Below are 13,358 nucleotides of genomic sequence, written 5' to 3' on the forward strand. Positions count from 1 at the left end.
GGGGGGGGGGTTAGGCTGAGCTGCAGGGTTTGGTCTCTGCATTATCTGGCTCGACTCTGGATGACGTACAACCCGGTGACATCACTGGTTGCCAGGAGCTCGGCAGGAAGCCGGCCAGATCGTCACAGGTTGTTTGGAGCTTGGCAAGGAGATGGCCCTTACCTGGGACACTCTGGCTGTAAAGGGGTGGAAGGTACACTGCAAACATTGTGCAGCAGAGTAGCCATGTCGTTCTGCTCGCCAGCCACCCCAGCTCGCCAGCCTTAGACCGCCTCAGTATAGGGACAGCCCTGTCTGTATAAATGTTTTTCATGTACAAAATGGATGGATGTATTAGGGCTGCAACAACTAATCGACTAAATCGATAATAAATCGATGCTGAGAATAGTTGACAACTATTCTCAGCATCGATTAGTTGGTAGGGGAGAGAGAGAGATTTTATACAACCAATTGATTCGTTGAAAAAATAATTGGGCAACTAATTGATTATGAAAATAATCGTTAGCTGCAGCCATAGTATGTATTATTTAAACTGGTGAATCCACAATACATGCTTGTCTCCTACCCTTAGTTCTACTCCTTTATTCTCCTGGTTCATAGTCTTGCTTCAGGGCTGCCTTAAGACAATAATTAGCACATCTTAACACCCAGCACAGCTTGCTGCAGGGGCAGGAATCTCATCAACAAATGCAAACACCTTGTAGGGTAAATACAGGCTATAAGGTATATTCAGCTGGGGCTAGCACAGTAGCACATCTCAGCATGCCCAGAAAGACAGGTCATTGCAGACTACTGAGATAAACTGATGTGTCCAATGTCATTACATGTAAATTACAGCCAGAATTTCCCAAAAAGGTAACTGCAGGCTATATGCATGTAGCGCTCATTCCAGAAGGAGCCGCTGAATGATCGAGTCTTCTGTTTCACCTCTGTGACACACCACAAGCAATGAACCCACAGCACACCAGCACACCTTTAACCACTTCCGGGCCGACCGTAGTAATAAAAATGGCCGGCCCGGAGCTCTCTAGATCTGAGCGGGCGTCTTTAGACGTCCGCTCAGACACGCCCCCTCGCGCGCGCCGCTGGGCGTGTGCGAGCGGGAAACGTCCGAAAATTAAAAACAGGCAGCGATGCCTGTTACCATACAAGCGATCCGCCGGCTGTAGAGCGAGTGAGTCAGTGAGTGAGAGGGGTGTAGCAGTGGCCACTTGCCCAATCGGCATCCGTGCGTTCAAGGTCACTGGGGAGTCTGATACATTGCATACACTTACAGAGACTCTCCCACGGGTCCGCCGTAGGGCTCTGGTGGATATTATCTCAGGGACCAATTCCACTCCAGATTTCTTCACATTTCTGGGATCAGTCTCCAGTACCACATAGGGGCCTGGTTGTGACCAATTCAACTTGACTGAGGCCCAGTCATTTCTCCTGGCTGAACCTTCTCTGTTCTTTCTAATCTCCAAAGCCGTCCCACTTCTGCAGGGCCCCTCTGTTCTTGAATCATCCACTGGTAGATTGGCCGCAACATCGGGTGCATCTCCTCAGAAGTAGAACTCTCTTCCGTCACTAATGGAGTTAGAAGACGTCTCACCAAGTCAGTATTCGTCCCCACAATCATTGAACTCCGATTAGCTCCTGGTGGACATACAATGGCCAAGGCGTCACAGTCCCCTGGTTGTCCAACAGTTGCCAAACTGAACTCCAGCTTCACTTGTAGATGCCCATCATATGGAAGCTTCTGGATCCCAATACCCTAGATTTCGAGATCCTCTAACTTCATCAAAGGTAAATGCGTCTTGTAGAAGTCTTGGTAAATCAGGGTTACTTGAGCACCTGAATCGAGGAGAGCCTTAGTGTAGACCCCTTATATATATACTGATAATATTAGTGTTGTCCTCTCATCCACAGTACATTCAAGTAGCCTCTGTGGCAACCAGCAAGATAGATTTGACACCATAAAACTGTAGTAGAGTGTAAATCTTGCCATACACCTATAGATTTCTTCTATAAGCCTGCAGGCTGAACAAAAGAATTCTAATACATTTAAATAGTGTGGATGGAAGAATCCTCCATGGCAGGCTATTGTAATATGACAGCGACTGTGGCTGATTGGCTGACATTTTTGGCTTGGCTCTTTTGACAAAAGTTGATTTGAGTAACTGACTTCTGTTGAGCCAGCAGGACCACCCACTTTTAGGCCCCATTCACACTGAGCGACATGAAAATCACGCGATTTTGAGCGATATTGCGCGACAAGCGATATTGAGCGATATTTTTCCTATTGGGCTGTATGCAATCAGGAGCAATATCGCTCGAAATCGCTCGAAAAAAGCGTCATGTAGGAGCGACAAGCTACCAGCGACGAGCTACAAGCGATATTGAGCGATATTGAGCGATATTGAGCGATATTGAGCGACGAGATGTGAACAGCTCCATTGAAATGGATTGGAGAAGCTACATAGAGCGATATCGTGTGGAAATATGAGCAATATCGCTGCAAAAATCGCTCGATAAATCGCTCAGTGTGAATGGGACCTTAGAATTCTGTCTGATTCCTGTGATTTGGTCGAAATGCTAATAGTATATGGCCACCTAAACTCATTTCTAAATGTGACAAGAATGGCCGTCTCTTTACCTACATAAACTGCATAAAATGTGTAGATTTCAATGTATTAGCAGTACATTTTATAAACAATGAATGTTTAACAGCAACTGCATAACTACATGTAAACTGATCACCCAGCATTGTTGTATAATATCTCTTCCTGACTTTCAACTTGGCCCCTTTTTGGCTCTCTCTGACTTCAGCAAAACTGTGAAGGCCGCACGGAAGTTCTTAACATGCCTTCTTAAAGGCAATTTTTTTCAGTTTGCTACAATGTTACCCTAATAAACTTTTTATTGTTCGTGGATTTTTATAGTCTATAAAGCTGCTCACAGACATTTGGTCTAAACAGACTCTTGACCGATGAGCACATTCTTGCCTAAGTTATGAATACATAAGCACGCAAGCTCCCAGCACTTGAATATGAATTATGCACTTAGCAGCAACTTTTGGTGCCTGCAGCATCCCACCGAAACTATACCGCATGGCTAGGAAATGCAAACTGGCTAATTGACTTTCTCCACAGTCAACCTGGTCAGGGGTGTCTGGTCACATCCGAAGGTGCTACCAGCTATTACTATTGTTATAATTCAGAGCGGTAGCTGCTGGAACGCACCATGATCGCTGTGAAACTTCCCCCCGCGTTTTGCGGTGTGGCGGTGCATTGTATTCAATGGCACCGCTTCCACGCCCCCCCCGGCCCGCAGTGCGCAGGGCTTGCCCTATTTTTTGCGTTTGCAGTTAAACGGAACACTGGCAAAGTTTTGCCACGCGTTCGATTGCACTGCGGGCGGGGGGCGTGGAAGCGGTGCAATTAAATACAATGCACCGCCACTCCCCCCAAAACGCGGGGGGAAGTTTCACAGCCATCGCAGTGTGTTCCAGAAGCTATCGCTCTGGAACGCACACGCTTTCGGTGTGAACAAGCCCTGAAGACTCTGTTTATACCTATGGATGTATGAAACTGTCACTCTGACACAGTTAAAGTGTATGTAAATCCTAACAAAGAACTTCTCCTAATTGTTAAATATACCATTGAAAGCTTTTTTATTACATCTGTTTAAGAAATGTGCAAAAATACCTGTTGGTCGTATAAGAAATTCAGAATTGTTAAGTAGGTTAGGTTAAGTAGGTTAGCAAAAGACAATTAGGCAGGGCTGGCTCTGCTCAGTCCACAAAAATGGTGTATGATGTCAGTCCACAACAGGACTTAGAAGCTGAGTGCATTTCTGGCAAATCGACCAGGATTTTTTTGAAATTGCAATATCTTTAAAAGAGAACTATGGGGTAAGTGTCCATAGTTCTCTTAAGGGTCACGGGAGGACATATACTAGCGTCCTCCTGTGACCCAAAGCTCAGTATATCGCGAGTTATAGCTCGCGGTATACTGAGACCGCCACAGCCAGGACGGATCCTGACATTACTGTCGAGAACCACCCAGCTGTGTGAGTGACAGCGGGCTCTGCCTATCTAGAGGCAGAGCCAGCTGTACCCGCCCCCTCCCCTATCCGTTCCTCCAGTCAGCGCTGGTGGATCGGAGCGGGGGGCATCCCTGCAGGGAGCCGTGCCTGACAGTCACCACTCTCTGCAGGGAGATGATCGAGAAGTGAGCGAGCGACGGTATGTGTTTGCTCACTTCCCGATCTATTGAGCCGATGTGTGACAGTTTCAATGTCACACGTCGGCTCGAACTATGAGGTGGAGTGATTTTCACTCACCTCATAGTTCTCCTTTAAAGCGATAAAACGTATGAATTGTCCATCAAGTTCAACCTATAGAGACATGAAAAAAAAAAGAAGAAGAAAAGCCTAAACAGAACGCTATGCCCACAATTACCCAATGTTGATCCAGAGGAGGGCAAAAAAACCCTATAAAGCATGGTTCAGCTTGCTCCAGGGGAAAAAAATTCCTTCCTGATCCCATAAGGCAATCGGATATTCCCTGGATCAACAATTTCTGATGCTTAATATACCTATAAGAACTCAATATCCAGTAATATTATGTGCATTTAGGAATACATCTAGATTTTTTTTTTTAAACAATTAACTGAGCTAGCTAGAACTAGCTCCTTGCGGAGTCTATGCCACATTTTCACAGCTCTACCTGTGAAGAATCCTTTCCGTATGCAAAGGTTAAACCTCTATTTCTCCAGATGCAAAGAGTGCCCCCTTGTCCTTTGCAGTGACCTTAAAGTGAATAATTTGGCACCAAGCTCACTATAAGGACCATTTATGTAATCATACATGGTGATCATGTCCCCCCTTAATCGCCTCTTCTCCAGAGAGAACAGATTCAGGTCAGTTAATCTTTCCTCATAGCTGAGCTCCTCCATGCCTCCCATGTGTTCTGTCGCCCTTCGCTGCACTTTCTCTAGTTCCACATCATACTTTGTGTGAACTGGTGCCCTGAACTGCATATTCCAGATGAGGTCTTACTAATGCTTTGTACAGGGGCAGGGTGATGTCTCTATCTCTGGAGTCTAGACCCCGTATAATACAAGAAAGTATTTTGTTTGCTTTAGAAGCCTTGGCTTGACATTGCATGCTATTATTGTGTCTATGATCTACCAGAACACCCAAATCTTTCTCCATCATTGACTCCCTCAAACATACTCCCCCTAGAGTGTATGAGGCATGCATGTTTTTAGTCCCCAATTGCATAACTTTACATTTATCAACATTAAACCTTATTTCTCAAATAGATGTCCAATCACACAATGCATTCAGATCTGCTTGTAAGTTGGAGACTCCTGTAAGGACTGTATTTCACTATATAACTTAGTGTCATCTGCAAACACAGTAATAGTACTTTACATCCCCAACTCTGTCATTTATAAATAGGTTAAACAGTAAGGGGCCCAACACTGAACCTTGGGGGACACCACTAACAACCTCAGACCACTCAGAGTATGAATCATTGATCACCACTCTCTGAATACGGTCTTTAAGCCACTTTTCTATCCAATTACAGATGGAATGCTCGATACCTACTGACCTTAACTTATACATTAGCCGCCTGTGGGGAACTGTGTCAAATGTGTTTGCAAAGTCCAAGTATACTATATCCACAGCCATTCCTCTGTCCAATGTATTACTCACTTCCTCATAAAAAGAAAGTAGGTTTGTTTGACAACTTCTGTCTTTTGTGAATCCGTGCTGACTATCGCTTATGATATTATTTTCAAGCAAAAATAATTGCATGTGATCCTTGATCAAACTTTCAAGTATCTTCCCAACTATTGAAGTTAAACTTACAGGTCTGTAATTAGTTGGTAAAGACTTTGATCCCTTTTTAAATATAGGCACCACATTGGCCTTGCGGCAATCCATCGGTACCAAGCCAGTCATTAGAGAGTCTCTAAAAATTAGATACAATGGCTTTGAAATGATACAGCTCAATTCATTTAGGACACGTGGGTGTAAGCCATCTGGTCCAGGTGCTTTGTTCACCTTAATTTTGTCTAACTGTTTCTGGACCATATCAATAGTCAGCCATTGTGGTTCAGTAGAGGCTATGGCACTGCTATCCCCATTATGGACTTGAGTTACATCCTGTTCCTTGGTGTGCACAGAGCTGAAGAAAGTATTTAATAGATTTGCCTTTTTTACTATTAATATATTTCAAGAATTTTTGTGGTTTGTCTTACATTCTTTTGCAACCTTTCGTTCGTTTTGAATCTTTGAGAGCTTTATTTGCTTTTTACATATTTTGTTACATTCTTTTTAGCTTTCAAATGACGTTCATTTTTATATATTTTTTAAATGCCCTTTTCTTATGGTTTATGGATTTTTTAACATTGGATGTGAGCCACATGGGTTAATTGCACGTCTTATTTGGTATATGGTTTACCATGCCTGGTTTCAATTCCGCTACTAGCTGGAGCACACAGAGAACTAGAGACAGAGCAGGACTGTTCCTAGATATTGAGCACAGGAAGCAAAATCAACAAATAATGTCCTGACTCTGCAAACAGAACTAGGGTAGGGGAAAGGTGAAGTTCCTCCTCACTTTTTGAGTTACTGTTCTTTAACATATGATTCAGATTAAATTTGTGACCACTGCCATACAGAAAGACAGAAAAGTCAGATATCTAATACATTTTATTTTTGTAAAAAAAACCTAATTCATTTTGTGGAATCCATAAAATGTATGGTTCATAGTATTTTGTCTGCAAAAGATGGAAATAAAGTCCCATGAAAATCTATAGGATAATGCATAGGTCATTGGAAATGATTATTCTGGCGTGCTTCCTCATCACTTTAATTATTCACACACATGAACAACACAGTTTCTATGGCCAAATAAATCCTTGTAGGTTACTGCAGATCTCCCAAATGCCATGTCAACTACATAAAAGGCCCTGGTGACAAGAATGTTCTGCTCATGAGTTACCCCACCCCTACCACTTTCAGACAGGTGAATAGCACCCAACACTGTGAAGTGCAACACAGCTGCCTGTGCACTCTACTTTATGTTATAAAGGTCAACTTCCTGTCACCTGATGCAGTACACAGGGGAATCTGGTCCTGTTTCCTGGCAGCACACACTGGTCACCTATTTCATATTTAGGTCTGTGAAAAGGAGCTTTGTAACTAATGATGACCGCTATGTCTGGTTCCTGTAAATGGGTCCAATTGCATGAGTCCCATGAATTCCTCTGTGAAAGTCATACAAATAATATGAACAGCGCTCTCGGATTGGGCCAAGGGAATAGGGTGCTGTAGCTCTACCTCGCCTGCAGCCCTAGGAGACAGGAGGAGTGCCTGCACTTGTGGAACAAAAAACAAACTTGAGGGCGCAAGGCTAGAGGGACTATGAAACTTATTGAAACAAAGTGAGGGAAGCAAGAGGAGATGGATCACTTACTTTTAAGTGGGTCTCGGGACCGGATGGATGTGGAACAGTGAAGGAAATCGTGGAGTCCAACGTAGTGCAATCAGTGAAGGTTAGTGTGTTGCCTTGGGTAGCTCATCACCGGAAAATGAGAAGAGAGGGGTGGACAGGGGTGCAGGTGATGGCACACACAGTGTTTCCGTGTCCCTGCTGAAGCAATGTGAAGTGCCAGTGATGTGAGGACTGACGTCAGGCTGGGCTGCAGCTGCGAGTGGAGGAACTGGGGCTGTGAGATGGACGTGTCTGGGCCAGTGTCCGTGCCGTGGTGAGGATGTAGGATGGAGAATCGGCCGGGATGGTGGTGAGGTGAGGAAGGATCAGGTTGGTGAGGTAGTGGGTAAAGGCTCGGGAGCAACGCGTTTCGAGGATGTTACCTCTTTGTCAAGCTCATTAGGAATGGTGTCACCATTCCTAATGAGCTTGACAAAGAGGTAACATCCTCTTTGTGTCACCATTCCTAATGAGCTTGACAAAGAGGTAACATCCTCGAAACGAGGTTCAAGTTCGTCTGGAGAATGCATATATATTTGAAGCTGTGCACTGTATAAAATAATGAACCCAGGTAACCTCGTTTTGTTCATAAGGAACAGGAAAATGGTTAGCCTACTCTTTTACTTGGAGGCAAAGAACAACCCCTCTATGGTTTGACACATTCATTTAACCTATATAAGATCTCATTAGATCACTGGAATTGTGGTTGTAAATATGTATGCATACACACAAATTAACAATACATACACAAAGCAACATACAGTTGTAGTTCTTAACTGGCATGCCCCTTTGAAATTCTAGAACAAAGATTTACATCGTGACCAGAGGGAAGTGTGTTTGGGGTACATACACTCTTCTAATCTTGTCTTATATTCAAAAGAATGAACCTAGTTCGCCGCCAAGCACCCCGCACAAGGCACTGTGCCTTGTGAGCTATGATTGGCTAAAGCCTTGCACCGGACCACAGGTGAGGTGTCTTACAGCCTAGGGCTGTGAGAGCTAAAGTAAAAAAAAAAAAAAAAGCATATCTTAACTCGAAATTCTTCATTCTAGCCTTTTTAACTGTATTCTTATATGCATTCAGTACGTGTTATTTGCCATATGGGAAGTTTGTTACAATATTTGTCATGGTCTTAAAATTGCCTAAACCTTTACCACAGTCTGGGACATACAGACACTCTCTGTCTCTCTCCAGTTGTGGAAGACAACTACATCACTTGTATAGTAACTCTCAACATATCAAATAATGAATGTTCTACCCACAAAGCCATTTCCTAAACATCTATTTGGATGTAACAGACAAACAGACCCCCTACAACATAGATATCCTTAAAACTCTTAGAACCCTTAAAAAATTTACTTGGACGTCTGCCCATAGAGTCTTCCAAAAATTAAAAAGGCTACAAGGCCAAATCCTCACCGCAACCTGCTGCTTAAAAGCTCTTAACTGGAACAGACACATCCTCCAATACCAACAGATATGTACTCTCAAATTAAAGATGTGCATATAATGGAAAACCTAACATCAACAAATGCAAGAAAGCATGACTCAACACATAATCTATATAATACTAACCAGCAATTCTAGCTTTTTTTATTATTTTTGAATTGAAAAATAGATGCAACTTTTCTACACACCTTTTCTTTTGTATCTCCTTTCTCTTCTTAACTCCCATTCTACCCTTAGCAAAATAGACATCCCAATGACTTCAATTGAACAACCTCTAGATCCATTTGATGTCTATAATACATTATAAAAATAAGTGGTCTAGGCCACCTATAAACAAATGAATACTAGTATTACCTATTCTGCTACTATTGGGTAAAGATATATGTATTACTTCCAATGCACAGGTTAACTAAATCAGCTCAATAGTTTAAACTTGTCTTTGTAACCTGTTAAACTTTTATTAAAAGATAATGATTAAAAAACAGTATATTGAATTCTGTAAACATGTTCTTATTTATTGAGTCCATCACTAGTTTTTATGATAAGCAATGTGAAAAATCTGGTCAAGAAAGACTAGCATCCAAGATAAATCTACCTGCATTCTTGAGAACTGTCAACCAGGTGCATTTCTGAAAATTCACTCATTTGCATTCATTGATTATAATGGCAACTAGATCCAGAAGGGATTAAAAAAATAAAACCTGCATATCACCACTAGTCAAATGTTTGTTAATTAGGAAAATCAAAAATATATTTCATTTCTACTTACCAACTCTGGCAGCAATTACACCGGCAAAGAGTAGACTGACTGAGACTAATGGTATGGAGTTCTCTTCAAATCCACTAGTAGTTGAGTTGGAGTGAATCAGTAGATTGGGCATATCAGTTGTAAAGTAATCACGAGGTACACCAGCTGGAGAAACCGTAGGCAGAGATTCTCCCTCAAGGAAGCGTGTTCCGATGTCTTCAAATGGAGAAATAGAGAGATCCAAAGGACTTCCAGGCATAAAGACAGATACAACACAAAGAATAAGGCTGCTAAGCTGTGCGATTCCTGAAATGAATCCAGTACGAACTAGGCCACATCTGTTTCTCAGCCAGGTAAAAGCTACAGTTCCCATGATTCCAGAAATGGCAGATGCTCCCATGAGGAGACTAAGTACGAAACCACTCAATCCCTGTGTATAAGCATAGCCGGTAGTGATGCAGTCAAATCCAAGGACTGTCATGTAGAGGAAGGCAAGACCCATACCAGCCCAGAAGACAGACTGGTTGTAGTAAGCAACCCATCCATTTTTGAAGGTGTGGAATGGCTCTCGAATTTTGTCACCACAGCTAGGCTCTTTGGGAATTTCAGCAGCAATAATATTTTTCTCTGTCACAAGGCAAACGTGTTCAGCTGGTTTTTCATTGTTGTTAGAATTAGCATCTATAACTGAAACAACAATATCACAATTTTACATTCACATAAAATATCATTACTAAAAAAAAAGCCAATAGCAAACTAAGGTATAGAACTATATTTCTAAAAGTAAATGTATCAAGAAATGACTGTTTAAAACTAACTGGATTTTCACAGAGAAAGGACATACAATATCATGTTTTAATATCACTAAAGTTAATTTTACTTATTGGCTTTACTTTAAATCAATAGAAGTGACCCCACTCACTGAATCCTGCCATTTTACGGTAATATCATGGCTGGTATAAACTCTGCATTACCATGACATACAAAGTGAGCAGGTGTCAGTCCTACCTTTCCCACTTGTTGTCAGTAGGAAAAACTGTTAAAAAAATGTGCGTCTTAGCGAACTGCATTTCTTGATGTCACTGCCATTATTCCTTCAACTAGGTTCAAGTTCGTCTGGAGAATGCATATATTTGAAGCTGTGCACTGTATAAAATAATGAACCCAGGTAACCTCGTTTTGTTCATAAGGAACAGGAAAATGGTTAGCCTACTCTTTTACTTGGAGGCAAAGAACAACCCCTCTATGGTTTGACACATTCATTTAACCTATATAAGATCTCATTAGATCACTGGAATTGTGGTTGTAAATATGTATGCATACACACAAATTAACAATACATACACAAAGCAACATACAGTTGTAGTTCTTAACTGGCATGCCCCTTTGAAATTCTAGAACAAAGATTTACATCGTGACCAGAGGGAAGTGTGTTTGGGGTACATACACTCTTCTAATCTTGTCTTATATTCAAAAGAATGAACCTAGTTCACAGGCAGGTCCGTCTCAGATTAGAGAAATTCATAAAGCTGAGAACATTTGTTTTCTGTTCAAAATCCATATTACAAAGCTATCTGCTAAGCAAATTATTGGCATAAAAATTAAGAATAGCAGTGGGGAGGAGAACGAGACGGGGGTTTGACGCATCTAAGGTGGTAAACATCCAACACAAATTCTGGACATGGCAGGAACTATTATTCTGACTGTTCCCAAAGCTGACTATTTCACTGCTTTGCTTTCCAATATCAATACCTTTTATGCTCAACTGCTTCAGTTCTTGGTCATCATCTTTCTTGCCAGCTTTGATAGCCAAGGCTGGGGTCTTTTGATAAACCTTCCACAACAGCATGTATTCTACACACATTGACACCAAGTTCCATGCAGCAATGAAGCCACAACCAATTACAGGAGAACCAAAGGTCATAATCTGTCCAACAGCCATAGGAGCCAATATATTTGTAAGCTGGTCTATTCGTCTCACTGTGGCATTCATATCTGTAATAAAACATGATACTTTGTGATTACATTCAACATAACTAGTAGGCAAGTATATAAAAAGTATGCATAAGGAATAGTTGGCTATGATCATAAAAGGAACATCGTCAATGACTACCTCCTGTTTTTATTCTTGAAGTATTAAAATGTCATTCTAAATAAAGAAAGAAGGAGAAATTGATAGTGCATCAAATCAAACAGCAGGGAAAAAGACTTGATGCAAAGCACACTGAGAATCCAGGAAGTTTTTAAAAGTGAGGGCCATGCTGTTGTTATAATGGGATAGTATATGCTGGGACTTTAGAACTCCTTCAAGTGTAAAGAGATTTGCCCGCATGCCACTTGCTTAGTATGAAGAGACACACGCTATGTACAAAACTGTAAGGGTGCTTAATAAATCCTCCAATGTACCCAGCCAACATGTATAAGGATAATACTAGGGATGCACCGATATATCGGCCGAAAATTGAATTTTTGGCTAAATGCCCAAAGTGCCATTTACCTGCCGATACATCGGCGCATCCATTCTTTTTCTCCTCCCCGCTGGGTGCTGCTCTGTGTCCCAGCAGGGAGGAGAGAAAGTGTGACAGCCGGCGAGCGCTGCGGGAGGAGAGCGCTGTGAGCAGCCGGCGTCTCTCCACCCACGCCGCTCCACCTCCTATCACAGTCCGGCAGAGCGGTGTGTGGGCGGAGACAGCCCACGCTGTCACAGGAGGTTGAACTCTCCTCCCTGCACTGCTCGCTCAGCCTCGCGTGACAGCCTGTCAGTGAGAAGAACCAATGCAAACACTCAGTGATCAGTGATCGCTGAGTGTTTGTAGATAATTGAGGACATGGTATGTGTACTATATCCTCAATTATGATCATCTCCTCAATCTACATCATCTCCTGTTCATTCATAGTTGTAGTTTTAGTAAACACACAATGTTCTCATTTTATGAATGAACAGGAACACTCAGAGGATTCCTGTTCATTGATAACACAGGATACAGAAAAAGAGATAGAGGACTTTGTTTCCTCAATCTCTTTTTCTATTTTAAAAGGGAAATATCAGGGATCTGTTTAGACCCCTAATATTTCCCCAAAGCCCCTAAAAGTAAAGTACAAAATATTTAATAAAAAATGAATTAATAAATAAAAATAAAATATTTTAAAAATGTAAAAAAATGTAAATAAAAAACTTTCGGTTTCGGCCTGACAATTTTTTTAATTTCGGTTTCATTTCAGTGTTAAAATTTCCATTTCGGTGCACCTCTAGATAATACAGTAACTAAAAGCACACCACATTCTCTGTGATTCAATCAATACATTTGAAAGAATGGTAAGTCTAGAACACACTATCTGGAACGCCCTCTCCAAGCTCCATGTTGATTTTAATGTTTTAGCATTTCTTACAACCCACAATCAGATTTAGATCAGACTTGGAAGTGTCACTGTCACTGGTAATGCTGAAAGTAGAGACAGGAGATACACAGCACAGGCTCCAGGAAGTATGTTCCCAATGACTTGTGATGAATCGTGTGCATCCTGTGGCTGCAGCAGATCACCCACACCTTACAGTAATTTTCTTACTTCAGTACAGTTGCAGCGTCTACTAGATAATATTAGTAGCTCACTAAATGCTCTCGCTGGCCTGGAAATAGAAAATGGCTGGGGAACTAAACAAGATCTTG

General features: G+C 41.8%; 1 protein-coding gene across 1 annotated transcript in view; it reads right to left on the reverse strand.

The window, feature by feature from the left end:
- LOC108804432 (solute carrier family 40 member 1-like) overlaps window positions 1–13,358 on the reverse strand; it is a 46,317-nt gene that overhangs the window by 4,200 nt on the left and 28,759 nt on the right. The window contains exons 6-7 of the mRNA XM_018576155.1: window positions 11,443–11,685; window positions 9,712–10,377 (exon numbers count right to left, since the gene is read on the reverse strand). Coding sequence (XP_018431657.1) covers window positions 9,712–10,377; window positions 11,443–11,685 — 909 coding nt within the window. The remainder of the gene's footprint in view (window positions 1–9,711; window positions 10,378–11,442; window positions 11,686–13,358) is intronic.

Source organism: Nanorana parkeri, unplaced genomic scaffold, assembly GCF_000935625.1.
Source record: "Nanorana parkeri isolate BGI_ZX_2015 unplaced genomic scaffold, ASM93562v1 scaffold57, whole genome shotgun sequence".
Classification (NCBI taxonomy): Eukaryota; Metazoa; Chordata; class Amphibia; order Anura; family Dicroglossidae; genus Nanorana; species Nanorana parkeri.